This window comes from Temnothorax curvispinosus, unplaced genomic scaffold, assembly GCF_003070985.1.
Source record: "Temnothorax curvispinosus isolate PA1 unplaced genomic scaffold, ASM307098v1 QBEX01012135.1, whole genome shotgun sequence".
In the NCBI taxonomy this organism is placed as follows: domain Eukaryota; kingdom Metazoa; phylum Arthropoda; class Insecta; order Hymenoptera; family Formicidae; genus Temnothorax; species Temnothorax curvispinosus.
This window is the reverse complement of record NW_020221915.1, coordinates 656,827-673,271: the sequence shown is the minus strand read 5'-3', so window position 1 is coordinate 673,271 and position 16,445 is coordinate 656,827. Positions and strand designations below refer to the sequence as shown.

The 16,445-nt window shown below is 37.0% G+C and overlaps 1 protein-coding gene across 5 annotated transcripts in view; it reads left to right on the top strand.

The window, feature by feature from the left end:
* Positions 1 to 505: 505 nt before the first annotated feature.
* LOC112462250 (fasciclin-3) overlaps positions 506 to 16,445 on the top strand; it is a 300,674-nt gene continuing 284,734 nt past the window's right edge. For all 5 annotated transcript variants that reach the window (XM_025027920.1, XM_025027921.1, XM_025027918.1 and 2 more), the window contains exon 1: positions 506 to 941. In XM_025027920.1, coding sequence (XP_024883688.1) covers positions 848 to 941 — 94 coding nt within the window. In that variant the 5' untranslated portion in view covers positions 506 to 847. The remainder of the gene's footprint in view (positions 942 to 16,445) is intronic.

The following is a 16,445-nucleotide window of genomic DNA, read 5'->3' as shown; positions in this document are numbered from 1 at the left end:
AAAGTCGCGACGATCAAACTATAGAAGCAAGTAAAGCACTCAATGTAGCAATTATTTCGCGGGAGTCGCCGCGATAATTCCACAAGTGTGCCGCGTGAAATTGCCGTCGGGTCGTACATATTCTCGTACGTAATGCCAACGTGCCGTAGCGAAACTAGCTAAACGAATGGAAGCGAAAGAATAAGAAAGAGTTAACAATATTCGTGGAGATGTTCGAGAGTTTTAACAGCCGACGCGCGCGCGCGCCCTAAAATAAACGCGTAGACAGTCGTCCGTTATCTCTCTCTCCCTCTCTCTCTCTCTCGCCGTGTTGTGTGTGTTTCGTGTGTGCGTAACGTAAGATTATGAACGAAAGTAGGTACGCACGGCGCGGCGCGGCACGGCTGTATATACGGTGTAACGGCAGGTTGGCGCGGAGCGGAGTGGGGGGTGGGATCGCCGCGCCGCTCGGGCGCGCTCGGCTCGCCGCCGATGTCTCACGAAGCGCTCCGAAAGTAAAGCGCGCGGCAGACGGTCTTCGCGCGTCGAGCTCACCGGTCGCTCTCTCACGGTCACGCTTCTGTCACGTCACTGCTGCGAGCCCCGACGATTTCGCGACGAGGAAACGAGGACGGAGTAATATTCGCGTACGATCACGTATCGCGCGTCGTTCCCGCGACGTACTACCGACTCTCGCGCGGTGGCCCGCGATTTCGAATCGGCGTTTCACGCGGCGGCACATCCCGCGAGATTCTCTGAGTTTTTATTGTGTTCCTCCACCCAACCGCGGAAACGGTTGCGAGCGACAACGTGAAGTTCACGACTGGAGAATTTGGTTTTGCGACAAGTGCTTCTATTTCTTCTGTATATGTGCGCCGGAGCTGCGAGCGGCCGCATCAGGATGACGACGATCACCGCCTGGGCCTGTGTCATCGCCGTGCTGTGTTCATCGATTATTGAAGGTGCGCGTGACAAAAATATATAAGTTACATAACCCCGCACGGTGAAATCCCGTTATGACGAGCGCGTCGTAATTTTCGAAGGCGTCGGCCGTTACCGGCCGGGTATCTAATCGAAATACCTACCGCGATATACGATGAACTCGGATTCCGAGGACGGGATTCGTTGTAATGAGATTTTACCGTGGTTTCATGTCCGTCGTCACGGACGTTGCGCGCTTTTCCGGCGCACGTTCGAGGGATTCGTTTCGAATCCGGCGCGCCAAAATAAAACGCGCAACCTCGACGATCGCGGTAATACGTAAAATACAGTACCGGAGCGAGTACATCCGTCAATATTCAGGGAGAGGAGAAGGAAGAGACCGGAAGTTCGCGACTTTTACCTCTCGGAGAAAACGCGTTTAGGCAAATGACGGGCGGCTCGCTCGTAACTTTTCCTCTCTCGCGTTTTCGCGTCACACGCGGGAAAGGGAAACTCGTGGGAAAACTCCTGTGTGTGTGGGTGTGTGTGCGCGCGTGCTTTGAAGTCGGAAGAGGCGAGAAAAGGCTGCTCGGTGTGCGCGCGGCGCGGGCGGCGGCGATGGCGATGATTCTCCACGCTATACGTGCGCTCGCGGCGCGGAACGGAACGCGTAACGACGTTCGCCGTCGCACGAAACGAACGTAAACGCCAGCGGGAAATGCCCGCTTCTCTCTCTCTCTCGACGTCGCCAGGGATTGTCCGGTGTCCGGCAGCGATGCCGGGATTAGATTTGGCGTTCTCCGGGACTGCGGCGATCTCGCCTCGGGCGCGAGACAAATTCGCAGCTAATGGCGCGATGGTGAACGCGACACCGGTCAAATATTTCGTGGATAATTAATGAATCGGTTCGCGAGTGCGATACGTCCCGGTGTATGACTCGGTCGATTAATAGGGCGATATTGATATTAAATATATAGAAAATTCTCGGCCGGGGGAGACAATTTGTAGCGCGGTGTTGGAGATGACGAGCGAAATTCGCCGAAAATTACGCGACGTGATTATAATGAATATGAAATTCGGCATAGGTGTGAATATAGCTATTATATATACATATGTATATATATATATATATGTATGTATGTACGAGATTCGGCACGGGTGATTTATTGCGAGATATAAATATAATGCGTGCGGAATTCGATTAAAATGTGCAAGTAGGGTAAATATAATACATGCAAATACCGGAAGGATTTTAATAGCGCAAAAAATATAGTACAATAAATTGGGAGGTGCAGCAGGTATATAACTTGCAAAATTTAAAAAGCGATCAACAGCGCGTGTGATCGTAATGTAAAATTAATGTGAAATTCGAAGGCTGATTAATATTTCCTTGTAAATATGGCGTATTTTTGAAAAATATTTGTGAGCGCGATAAGCGAGATATCGCTGCTATGCGTGGTATTTGTTCGCTTTCGAAACGAAACGCGTTCCTTGTGACACCATAGTAGGTAGATTAGAGCTAATCGATCATTGAACCAGATAACGAAACATAGTAGGGATGGTGATTGTGTGGGTGTATATGCGGTGGCTTAAAAGTTATATATAGCGCAGACGTGTGCATTTCACATGCTGCATTCGCGTTCGGTGTAACGCGATGATAATGCGCGTCATAAATAATTAGGACAGTTTTGTATAAACTAAATTGAAAAGACGCAAATTTTTGGACGTAAGGAAATTAAGGTAAATTTTTCATCCTCTCTATGCCGATTCAATATGACATATCGGCGTGACGTCTACTGCAATATTTCCAGCGCGCCGGGGTATAACTCGATTTTAAAATCCAGCGGAATTATATCGAGAAGTTACTCTATTTCGTTTGTAAATATAATTTTTCTTGGTTGCCGTCCGTAGAATCAATTTTTCCGTGGAAACTTTGTTACGAAACTCGCTCCGGAAAGGGCGGAAAGGGTCGTTGACTTTTTCATCATCATATCAAATAACTTTAACAACCGATAGGTTATCGCAAGATTATATTCCTGAGCATATATTATATTTCTAATCGTAAATAGGAAGTAGTCGGATAGGAAGATTATTATTCTTCGAACTTGGTTAGGTCGGTTACAAGTCGGAGATAGATCTTGCCGCGTAACCCTTTCACCTTCGAGAAATTTGAAATGCTGATTGCTCGCCCTAATATAATAATATGTATTCTACGTCAAAGGCATATTGAATAATTAATGAATATTAAAATATAACTTGGATAATTGTATTATTATTATTAATGCTTTTTTTCTCATTATTGTTACATTTAGAAAAATATATGCCTTTTATATAATTCTTAGTTACAAAGACAAAAATTAAACAAAAGTTTTTAAAACTAGCATTGAAAGAATTAGAAAAAAAAACGATTTATTCGGAATACAGAATTTGATAAGATACGTTTTATTCGTTTTAATCCACAAGTCCAACAATCTATATAGTTATCAAATCTGCGATATGAAAAAATTTGAAGTGATGAAAATGGATGGATTGATTGATTTGCTTGCTGTATCCGTAAGATTAATATTGGTACGGAAACATAAATGATTATTTTTATTTAATTATGACTCGTGAATCTCCATAAAATACGCGTGCTTTTGATAATTCTACATTTTATGGCCTACGATTTTCAAATTTATGATTATTTAAAGTTATTACACATGAAACCGTAACACGCTAAGTAAATTTGATATACATCATTTATTTATATCAAATATTTAAAATAATAGGCTGAATTTGGAACAATTATGATATTATTTGATTTTCTTGCTTATCAATAATAAATTAAATTCTTTCCTAAAAGTTTTACTAAGCTAAATTTATTTAACTATATTAATTTGTCTCTTATTAATTGATGCGCAATTGATTTTCTCAATCAAGAAAATTGAGCATTAATAAATTTTAAATGTAAATGATAGAAAATTATATTACTTTCTAACAATATAAAGCTTCAGGAAAAAATAATAATAAAATTTAAAGATTTATTTAAATTTAAGAAATAAATTTTGTTAAGATTAGTTTAATTTAAGCAATAATTACGTTTTTTTGATACAAAAATTTGAAAATTTACAAATAATAGCTTTTCAAATTTGTGTGTTAAAGAGAGGTCAATTTTATACTCGTTAAAGAATTCTATCATTAATTCTTGTCAGACTCATGCTTTTCCTGTATATCGTGATGATGTACGTGATTTTTGCCGCCCTGGGTTATTTAAATATTTTAATGTTAAATTACTTCCAATTAATTGTCATGAAATTTTAGCGAACGAGGTGACAGTCGATCGTCCGCAGGGAAGCGTCGCTCGGACGAACAATTAATATCGTGATATAATTGAAGAAAATTTCTTGTTACCCCCGCGAGTAACTTGTCGCAACCTATTAAAGCTGTAGACCGGAACGTTGATTATTTTGCAATTATCGTAGTAGTCTTATTTAAGAGCACGCCGGAACTGGTTACATTATTTCTCGCGATACAAGATTAATTCCTAACAGGACAATTATTTTCTTGTTATTTCTTATAAAAGTGAAATAATTTTATAAAAATGCAATAAGTTTTGCTCGGTTTGATCATCATTATCTTCTTTTATCGAACATTTTTTATTGTAAAAACATATGATTTTCTCTTGAAAAATTAAATCTATTGGTTAAGCATATTAGAAATTCGAAGCTTTATATAAATTATAAATTAATCAAGATGTTTTGTCGATAAATTATATAGAGTTAATTCCAAGAATTAATAACACTGTTTGGGATTATTTGCTTCTCGATTACCATACAGCTTAGAAGCTTTCTTTTAGACCTCCCTCTTTACCTACTTATATTATTTCTCGTTCATAGCTATATAAAGCGACAAAACAAGTCCAAAGCAGGTATAAAGCAAATCCAGTACTGGGCGTTTATCGATTTAAGTTGCGCGACCAACGACCGATATTAACATTATTCTATTTGCTACTGCTCGACATGATCCGCGAAGAACACCGCTTTTATACTGGAATGAAGTTTTTGCATAGATTACGATATTTACCGTTAATGCAAGAATTTTATTGTTCTCAACTCTCAACACATTTTTAAATATTATGAGCTTTTCATATGTATATATTATATTGATGTTGCATTAAATTAATCTGCTTTACGATATTTGCTTTCGGCGATTTTTAGGGATTAAAAAATAATATTAAAAATAAAAACTCTTGAAATAGGAAATTAAAAGGAAAATCTTTTAATATAATTTTCTCTGAACGCGTAACACATATTCGGAACATTATCCCCGACTGTTCGTCCTCGAGAAAATGTGTCGCGGCAATCGATACACTTGCGACGTATATATTTCGGTGAAAATGATGTGGTGTAAAAATATCACGTGTATATATCAACATCGCGTGTGCGCCATCATAAAATAATCTGAAATACGTTTTGGGGAGGGCGTATTTGTGATAAAACTTACCTCTCTCGCTTAAATGCCGTTCCAATTGAACTCGTGCTCACCTTGAGCTGTAAAGAAAGGCCGATGTAAATCTGACGTAATTGCGAATACTGGGCGTGGGACGTCAACTGTATTTGCAATAAGACGCAAGGTGCATTCCAAGTAAATTCCTTCGTGCTACTCGCATTTCTGGGATAACGCGCCCGCGCCGGGCGAGACTTATTTCGCACGGAGACGGATTCGTCATGGCGGCGGGAGGAGATGTAATTTCATAAGGTCACTTGTTGCAAATGACGTCATGCACTCACCGACGAATTATTATGATACGGTCATGCATGTCGTAACCTAATTCCGAAGACGGAGTGAGTCAGTCAATCGATGAATGTCGAGTTGTTAGTAGGTATGCTTTGACTTTGATCTTAAATGCAACGTGCATTCACGTAGGATGCGGACGATAATGTCGTAGTGACCTAGCGAAAATGAGAACTCAATTAGGAATATTCTTTACTTTATAGAATATTTTTAACGAGTTATTTTTTAAAGGGTAATATAAAAATACGATTATTTTACAATAAATAATAAATTTCAAAAATCGATTTTTTTACTTTCTTTAGCCAAAAGAAATATGTCTTTTAGATCACAGTACTGCGTAATACTCCACATAATAGCCTCTGTAAATATAGCCTGTTCATATCGATTTTGAGTTGAGTAATTATGTGGATGATATGAATTAATCATGTGTGGGTGGTGCCTATGCATTTGTCATTTCCGTTCAAAATAGAACTAGTAAATAATATTCTTCGATAAATGATATCAGAAGCATTTTTTAAATAGCTGTGTATTTTTGAGAACACAAATATGCGTGTAAAAAAACGGATACGATAACATGCAACATCCATTAAACATTGATTGAATATCTACGTTAAAATATAATAAACAACAATTCTTATTTTAGATATCATAAATCTGTTACTTTGTTTTTCCAAAATTTCCTTGTTTTTTTTTTAGCATCTGTTAAGAGTTTTATCTTTTACTACGTAAAATAATATAAAACGTTAATGGCTGAAAAAAGCTCACGGTAAAAATTTGTTTTTGTTGTTTTCTGGATACTCTTTGCAAATCATTACGTCGAGACGCGTGTTTTGTATTTGCGCGCGCGAGAGACTGTCGGCCACCGCTAGTGGCTGCAAAAATATAGCAGAAGGTGAAGAGAGATTTTCGATAGTCGGTAAAAAATACTCGTTTGGTCGAGGGAGAATATTTATATAAACAGTATAAGAGTGGGAAGGGATTGCGAAGGCGAGCGGACGAGAAGGAGCGGAAGAGAGAAGGAAAGAGCGGGAGGGAGAGTGATATAGGAATGATATTGTTCGAAACGGAGAGGAAATGGGTGACTGGGGGCTTAAATTCGATACCTGATACGCGCGTGGTTGTTGGCAAAACCGTACCTTCGGGTGGATAAATACGGAAAGAACCTGCGGTGATTCGGCTCTACCGAGTGAAAATTTTCTGTCTCCGTTTGGACACATACGATTGCAGCCGAATGCGGTCGAACTCCAAGTTTGCTTTGTAAACTGAACCGCCGCGAAGTTACAAGGTGGGAGTCGTTTCCAGATTTTACGAAAAATACATCATTTCTCCGCTTTGAGGATTTTCCTCCGGATAAAATATATAGCGAGTCTTTCATAAACTTCAAACGCGATATGCACTTTGTTAAGTAATCTTATCAGATATTATTCAAGACAGAGAGAGGCGAGGCAGAGTGCGTTATCGCGCACTACTCTCGTTCGGAACACTTGTTACAACAAAACCAACTACATTGCTAGCCATATATATTTAGCTTTTGTAATAAGATTAAAATTGTTTCATGCGAAATAGATCAGCTGAGAATAAATTTGAAACTTTACGGCAAGATAATTTCTATCACTTGTTTATGTTTCGATCGATTGTCTTTCGATGTTATAGCAGATTAAATTCCTGTCGTTTCTATTATTATCACTTTTACATGATGCTGATTACGTAACCTCAATTTACATGATTCGCGTCTGTATGCAAAATAGAAGGACGATGACGTGTCTTACATTGACATTTACCGATTAAATCTACGGTGTGAAATATGCATCGTGATAAAATAAAAAAATAATATGTAGAATAGATACACAAACATGAAATAGAAAACAAATATAAACCAACTGTGCAAACCAAAAACCACATAAAATACGGTTTTAGTTTTATCGTTTAAATGTTTAAACGCGTGGCGAGTGTATCACAAAGAAAGAAAAAAGATCGAAGTCGCTGATGTCAGCGATCGTTAAATAAGCGTAATGTCGTTGCACGCTCAGTTATCTTATATGCACGGTGGCTTAAGTGTAGAAGAATGTAGGTCGCGTTATGAAACAGGTCGGTATGCTAATTAGCCGAAATACCCTTCATAATCCGAGCATCCGAGAGAAACAGGAATTGTATACAGTTTAAGTGAGTGCATATTTCCTAATATTTAAATATTACTTGAAATTAACTTTTGAAAAAATATATATTTCTCATTGTAAGTGATTATACAGAGTGTTACCTAAGTAAGTACACAAACTTGGGGATATTCTTTGGCTTATTTTAAGAAGAAAAAGTTCTATAAACATGTCCTAAACTGCTTCGTTTTCAAAATACAAGGTGTCAAAGTTGTGAAAAAAATGAAAATTTCGAAAATCTGGAAAACGTTAAAGATATTTTCTTCAAATTTAGTATGCGTATATGTGATATTAAGAACCATTTTCTACTATCGATAAAATATTTTTAGATCCACCAGGAGCGTGCATCTTTGACACTCTGTATTTTGAAAACGAAGCAGTTTAGGACACATGTTTATAAAACCTTTTCTTCTTAAAATAAGCCAAGGAATATCCCCTTCAAGTTTGTGTGCTTACTTAAATAACACCCTGTATATACATTCTTTTTATGTGTGCAATTCTATTATTCCTCTTTTTAGATTTTATCATGTGTGAATATGATTTATCAACTAGTACAGCGAAATTCCATTTTACGATATCGTAATTTGAAAAAAAAAGTAGACAGAACATATCGTGTTTAAAATCAAGATTATTCGAAGCACGAGTTTCTGTAGATTCCTAGTATTCTTCTGTGCATAAAACGATTCCAAGAACCGCATAATTGTGGCCAATGAATAACACTTTGACGCATAGTTTTGTAATATATGCTATTAATGACGAATCCGGAAATCGTTAATAATTACTGCCACGAAATCGTGATATATAAGTCACCTAGCATTTCTACAACAACTATTTTGAAATATGCGTCATGTTTTTATCTTTATTTGTTAAGAAAGTTGAATACGATAGAGTCTAGAGACAAGTGAACTTTACGCAAGTAATTCATCGTCTTTAATTACCATAAGACAAAATATTATAAATAAACTTGATTTTTGGGAAAATGTATAGAGTGCATTTATGATATGGTACATTATACGTATTAGATATTTGATAGTTATGTAAAGAGAGAAAAAGATAACGGGAAAGAGCTCATAGAAACATAATTATAAATTTTTATAGAAAATAAAAAAATTATTGGTACAGATGGGCGTGTTAATGGTGTTCGTACGGTTGCACTCAGCGCATAAGCAATACATGGATGAGGACGCTGAGTGCATGCTAAGTGCAAGCGTACGAAGAGACCATCCATTTATACCGGTTTTCATGTTATGTTCTTGAAGTCAATTTGCACTCGATCTTTTTATATGGAAGAATAACGGCGATTAATTGCTTGTCGTAAACTTTCCCCATTTTAACAACTCAATTGAAATAAATTAAAATTATGGCTCTCTTGTACATTATACATATTCTCAAAGTTAAAAATCCTTAAGTTAAAATCTTTAGATTTCTTTCTGGTCGGTATGTGTCAATAGTTTTCAAATATTTGTATTATATGTTTTTTGTTTAAATCTCGCTGAAGCGGGTCAAATAACCTGCGCGACCGCAATCGATGAGGCGTAAACCTAAGCAGGTCGGATGCGTCGATTCAGAAGGCGAAACGTCCCGTCACGAGAAAAGGTACGCGGCAGGTGCTTTCTAAGTGCTACACACGTGTAGATTCGAATACACATACGTCCGCATACACACGTTCGCAGGACCAACCTCTTGGAACAGGTTCAGTGACTATTTTAGGCGACACTATCGTCATTTAAACTCCTCAAATTACCAAGAGTCGAGACGCTCTCTTATTCCATTCACAACTTCCTTTGTTTATTCTTTACTGGCTCGTTTCGATATTTTCAACGACGGAACGTAAACAATCAAAATGAAACAATCGTGACGTAACTCGAACATATGTACATCGCAGATTTTTTTGTGGGGCCCATCAAAACTTCTCATTCTTTTGCTTATTTCGAGAAAACTAAAAGTACGACAAGATCTCTAATTCTAATAAATATTATAATTTTGTAAGCTACCCAAAAAATTTTTTTGAAACTTTATTATATTTTATTTTGATCCGTTCCGTTTAATTTAATCTTTCATACTTGTTAAAAAATTGAAAATCTCAAAATTACGGATGCTGCACTTTATTGAATTATTTTAGATATTCGTATGTTAAACGGAAATGAAATTTATTATCGATCTCGATAGTCTATATACTTGGAAATCTCACATAAGTAGGATGTGACCGTGATTTACAATTGTATTAATATACAGTAGCAAAGTGAAAAGTATTGGCGAATGTATCGCAACCTGCGCCGGCTGGCTGCGCTTTAAAAGCGTTTACAGTTCCTGCAAATATACTGTTTAATGTACACGTGTGTGGGTTACTATATAGACATACATTATACGCAGTCACATAAATTTGTGTGCGCACAATCGATACTTGAAATATCTAGGTACATCTGTATGCTGCATGCGCAGCGGATTACGCATCGATATCGCATATTTATACCTTTACATCCGCGCAGCAGCATTTTCTAATGCATCGCGAGAGCTTCGAGAATCGATGCGAAAACACGAACTATCGCTGATCGTGCTGTGTTCGACCACGCATAATTAATGGATTCAGATTCGCGGCAATGTAGACTGCGCGCGCTTTTGTCTTATTGGGGAAACGGTTCGAGCTCTTAATTCCCCGATCTCTCTGTGCTAGAAAACACGATCGAACATAAAATACGACTTATCTTAGATACATTTTACTCATTAACATTATCTATTTACATAGTTAAAAAAGTAGAAATTTCACGGATTACAATAGAATTCCTTTTAATATAAAAAGAATAAAGCGACTTTATATCAAATAGAAAATAGATATGATTTTTTTTAAGTTTATTCTGAAGAAAACGTGATTATTATTATGTTACATTATGATAGTAATAGAATAATTCTTTGTTTTAATCTATATTTATGAAACTTTTTCAAACACGGATATTTTCTTAATTATTTATCCTGGTTTTATTCTCGACGAAATAAAGAATCGCCAACATGAGATACGCCGCATATTGATTTACAGTTTGTAATTTGTACGTCGAAACGCGAGGAAAATTAGTACGAAAGCACAAAACTCGATCGACAAGAAACTCGCCGCGGCCGCTGCTCATAGTCATTGAAGATAAGTTCAGCAACTCGGTTATGCGATACTGCGAGTCTTCACTGATCAACGAGCACTTGCGTAGAACTTAATTGTACGTGGTCGAGCAGATGAAAGGATATTGACCCGGTCTAAAGAGCACATGGTCACGGAAAGGGACCTCGTAAAGTGCAGCACGCAAGTTAGCCGAACGTTCGCCCGCACGACTTTCGCTCCACCATGATTACGCAACGGCATTCGTTGCACGCGCGTCAGCGCGTTGCCAGCGTATTTTTCCGCCGTGATGACGAACACTTCATGTTCTCTCTTCTTTTATTCCTCTTTCGGCCAATTTACTTTTGTAACAGGAAATTGTAATCGTGGGATACACCAAAATTTGTGACAGCATTATCATTATACTTTCAACACTTAAAATTCGAATTATTATATTATTTAATTCGATAATTATTGTTATTCACATTTGGCATGATTACTGCATTATTATTTGATTTATACGAAGGCAATTTTTTGTTTCTTTTTATACCTTGTTCAATCTCAATAGCATTGAGTACACGAATTGTAAATTCTTTACGTTGTCTGAGCAATATGTATATGTATCTTTTTTTTTGTTTTAAGAAAGGTCAGGTGTATGAAGTAATGATTCCGTACGTCTTGTTTTCTCCTTAACATTTACTCGAAGCTAATGTTGTTTAGCCGGTTTCTAGATGCGAGTTAATTAAGTCGCATTTCGCATGATTGGTCGCTGGCTGTGTAGTCAACAGCTCGTTCGATATAATAATCGCGGATAAAGTAATTGGACATCTCATTAAAATGGAATTTGTTCTTGTCGGAACTTTTGCAATTAGGTGTCGACGTGATGTTTTCGATATCGCGCGGACATCATCGGGAGCGGGCAAACTGCTAAGATCTTCCTCGCGGTTGGAAATTTAAATGATTTGATTATTTTTATTTCACGAGAGTGTTAACGCCTTTCGCGTTTCTCTAACACTTTGATTCATAGGCGTAATATTACTTCTGTAGGCCAATAGGTATAAATTTCTCAACATGATTGATCTTTCTTTTTGATCTTGCGATAAGTATAAGATAAACGTAAAAATAAAATCTTTATGTTTTTTATTTACAGAATTAATAATATTTCTACACTGAAAAAAATTTATTATTTGCAAGAAAATAAATTTTTTTGAATTTAGTTTCTTTAATTCAAATAAATATTGAGTAGAAGATTCGAGAAAATATATTAAACTCAGAAAGATGTTTTCTTAAATCTATCCAATACTTCTTTGAATTAAGGAAACTAAATTCAAAGAAATCTATTTTCTTGCAAGTAATACATTTGTTTAAATGTAGATAAAAATATATTTTTAGAGTCCGAAATTACATAAGTTATACCTTTTTTTCTTTTTCTTTCTTTCTCTTGTTATTTGGATACTTATATTTCTTTTCGCACTGCTTATAATTATAAATCAATATGCTAATTTTTAGTTCTGTCACGCACGTAATTACGTTAAAAAAACGTACTCGAGTTATTACAGGATTAGTATAATAACTCGTTGTTTCCAAGTAGAAATGTCGCGTGTAACGTCCGTCTTTTTCGCCGGTTTCTGTTTTTACCTTTCCGTGTCAACGTATATAATGCCTTTTTAATAGAGGAGTGTACATTGAATAACAATATGTATACATATATTTACAATAATAGCTGATATATGTTTCCGTTTTTTTCGGTAAATATTTTGTTGATCTGACCTTAATGACGTTGGATTATATCATCGCGTGGTCATATATCGAGCGAATTATAAAAGGAACGAGTCACACACAAAACGTGCGTGATATAGAGCACCTGCTCCGAATTTGAGGATATCCGGGTTTCATCCGGTCGATATTGAAAATATATCGCGAGATAAACATCACCGTTATATCATCTGAATTGCAAATGCAATTTGGAAGAGGCATCGCCTTTTTACCGCCGTATAGGCGCACGTCGATCGAAAGCGTGAACATTTCGAGCACCTCACCAACTTACTACGCTACACTCTTCGTATTTCAATATCGAAAGTCTGCTAGATTTTAAAATATCGACCACATTCCGGTAAATTATTTTTCTGTCATGAAACGTTTCTCGTGCAACTTGCAGAGACGCGAGATAAATAATTCAATACCATAAAAATGAAATTATGTGTACATTGGAGAATAATACAATGTTAGTAAATGTTTGATTTTCATGAAAGAATTAAACGATGAATTAAAGTTACAATTATTGTATTGAAATTTTATCATTGTTAATTAAATTATATTAAAGTATATTAAATTATTGTTATAGTTAAAGTAATTGTTACTTATTGTATAGAGTGGTTTGATATTTTAATTGCTTTATCTTTTATTTTAATCATTTTTCTTGATTTGCACAAATATTATTTACCGTTGAAAAATATCCTGATATTACAATTTCTGACAAAATTTACATGTCTTTCATAAATATTGCAATATTTTTGATAATAATTATCATGTACCGTCTACGTATACGGATATCAAATCTGATTTACAAGATGGTTTCGAAGTATTTTGAATCAATTTCAGCCTTATTTGTTTGCCCAAATACATCCTTATCTTTATACGTCGTCTTCTTTTTATACGTGTATCGTTTATTACGGTTTATAACGGGATGCTGTTGCGTGTCGTCATAAAGTATCTGACTACTATAGGTCATAATGGGCTTGTTCCAAATTCACGGATATGTGTAGGTATCTCGATGTGTGTACTGTGTGGTGTGTGTATTACGCTGGCCTGAGGGAAAACGAGCCTCGCCCATCTTCTCCTAATACCAGAAAATATGATTCTGGGCCGTACGGCCACTGTAAATCTCTATGATGAATCTATGCGCTTTTAGCATTTATCGTCGTGGAATTTACCCTCCACGGGAATGCAGCCAGAGCGCATTGCTCCCGTAAGCGTCGCCGAGCTTCGTTAAGCGGGCAATATGGGTTAACGGGCCGCGCTGCACTTGGACTAATAATAAGTTAATTGAAATTTAATCTCCGCCAGCAGCCGTACGAAAAGTTTAATACTTCCTGCTAATTCGAGCGCGTTCACTTAAAAAAAGAACGAGCGGGAGAGAGGTTGAAAATAAGTTATATAGAATTTCCTTCGCAACACAAAAATTGTACAAATATAGAGCGATATAACCAGATTAAAGTAAGCAAACGATTAATTAGTGATTATGTTTCGATTGTAATATTAGATATCCAGGTTTATATATACAAAATTGAAATAACTTCACTATATGTCTTAATAAAAATCAATATTTTCTTTTTCTCATTCGACATTTAGTCGATCGATCACCAAGTGACTTTTGTCGCTTATAACCGCGGATTATAACTGCGCCATCGCGACAAACAGTAATATCGACTTACACTTACGGGACGAATACAAACGTATGAAGGAAATGAATGAGGATCCTCAGATTCGCCGACCAATAAGGATTTTAAAGAAGATATTTCCGGAAATTTGTCGCTGATAGATTCTGGCCGTGTCTAATCGGACGAAGTCACGATTCGCTAATTAGGATCCCTAACGACCGTTAATCACATTGAATTCTACGCTTTGTAGTCGCGTGATTCGTCGGCGTACTCTCCACTTCGACGTTCTATGACGGTGCGGTCGCCCGGTGAACATGAACCGAGCCCCTCGCAACATAGTTACATTACATACATCGTCTCACGTTATAGCACGTCGTGATGATGACAAACGTGTGCGAGCATACAGGGTGATTCTAAAATGATTGCACTTTCTTTCAACTATATATACCGATCAACTATATTATATATAAGTTCAACGATAAAGATTTGTGGATTAAATTGAATATTTGAACAAGATCAATGCTTGGGGTTTCCAGATATAATTTAACTGTTTTCTGAATGTCGGGACTATCACGCATTCTAAATGCGGCTTATAGCTAATTTAAATCTCAATCAATATCATCATTTTCCGAGGAGATGGATTAACATTCGGCAATTTAATTGGAATTTATTCTCTTGACCTTCAACGTTAAATCTGATTTTAACGAAAACAAAGTCCGTTGAAAATAGTTGAAGACTAGAGTGTTACTTATTCAAACATTTTGAATTTATCAAAACCCCCAATGTGGTACTTGAGTTTTCAATTTACGCGCTTCTGCTTCGACCCCACAACGATCATTTTTCATTACGGTGACCTTATCTGTGGACGGGAGGAAGCGCGATAACTCCGGGACACCCTGCATATGTACACGTGCGCGTTATATATAGGCACGGGGAAGATGCACAACGACGTGCTGCGGACGTACGGATCATCGTTGGCGTTGTACGCCTCGCCGCCGATCCCTCCCGGGAGGATTGGAATCGACTGGCTCTCTCGTATATCAATATCATTTTTCGGACAGAAAATCGATCGGACTGACGGCACGGCAGCGGGGCTTCGCCAGTAAATCGTAGAATACGGTCTGCATAATACGTAACCGTACGTACGTGTGTGCCGACAAATTGCTTTTACATACCGGCGTTAACCGCAAGTTTGTTCCGCGATATATCCGTTTCCTCTCTTATCACGCAAAAAGAGTCAGTTTCGCTGTGATTTCAGATAATACAATATATCGTGTTATATTTTGGCAGGCAGCATTCGCGCGTAAACTGAAATGGTGATTGACAGCCAATTTGTGTCAAAATCAAAACAACAACTTCAATCTAGTGCAAAAACATCGTGTTTCCAATAAAAATCGGATGCGGGTTTACAAATATTTGCTATTTGAAGATACACGATTGCTCGACATGCGTGGACAGTTACTTTAATCAGCTGCTATCTGAATTGGCAATTTCAGTTAGATTGGCAGTGTAAAACTTACAAATAGTGAATAGGACGAGATAAACAGGATGCTCCATGATAGGTTCAATTGATAAAGCTGCATTTAGAACTTTTTCTTTTAGAAAATTGAAATTATTTTTCCAATCAATTAGTATTTACCAATTTTAATATTATATTTTTTAATATTATTTTTTTATAGTTTCTAACATTAATTTTTTTACATGAAGCATAGTTTGCTGAAATTCCTTTTTTTTTTAAATTTAGTCACAGCTTAAAAATGATTCTTATTTTATATTTTTTCAGAGAAAACTTATTTAAATTTTTTTTATTTTTTTCTTTCTTATATAAAAGAATTTGTAGGCAGACACATATATGCACATACACGTACATCCGTCGCAATGTACGTTCCTCGTCCCGAAATGCAGGTTGCGATGATCAAATCCACTCGAAGTACACGTAGCGTGTGCAAACGCGGGGCAGATGCAGCGCAATTAAAGTTTGTAGAGTAGCTAACCGGCTCGTTCGTTGTCGAATTGAAAGCTTTTTCGTTTGGCGATTCGAGCGTCGATTCCCTCGCGCCAGTTCCATTCGATAAATTAGCGGCGGCCAGCAGCGCCGTTACGTCGTTAAACTGCGCCGCGTTTACTTTGGATAAGTTCTAGTGGAGGAAAAAA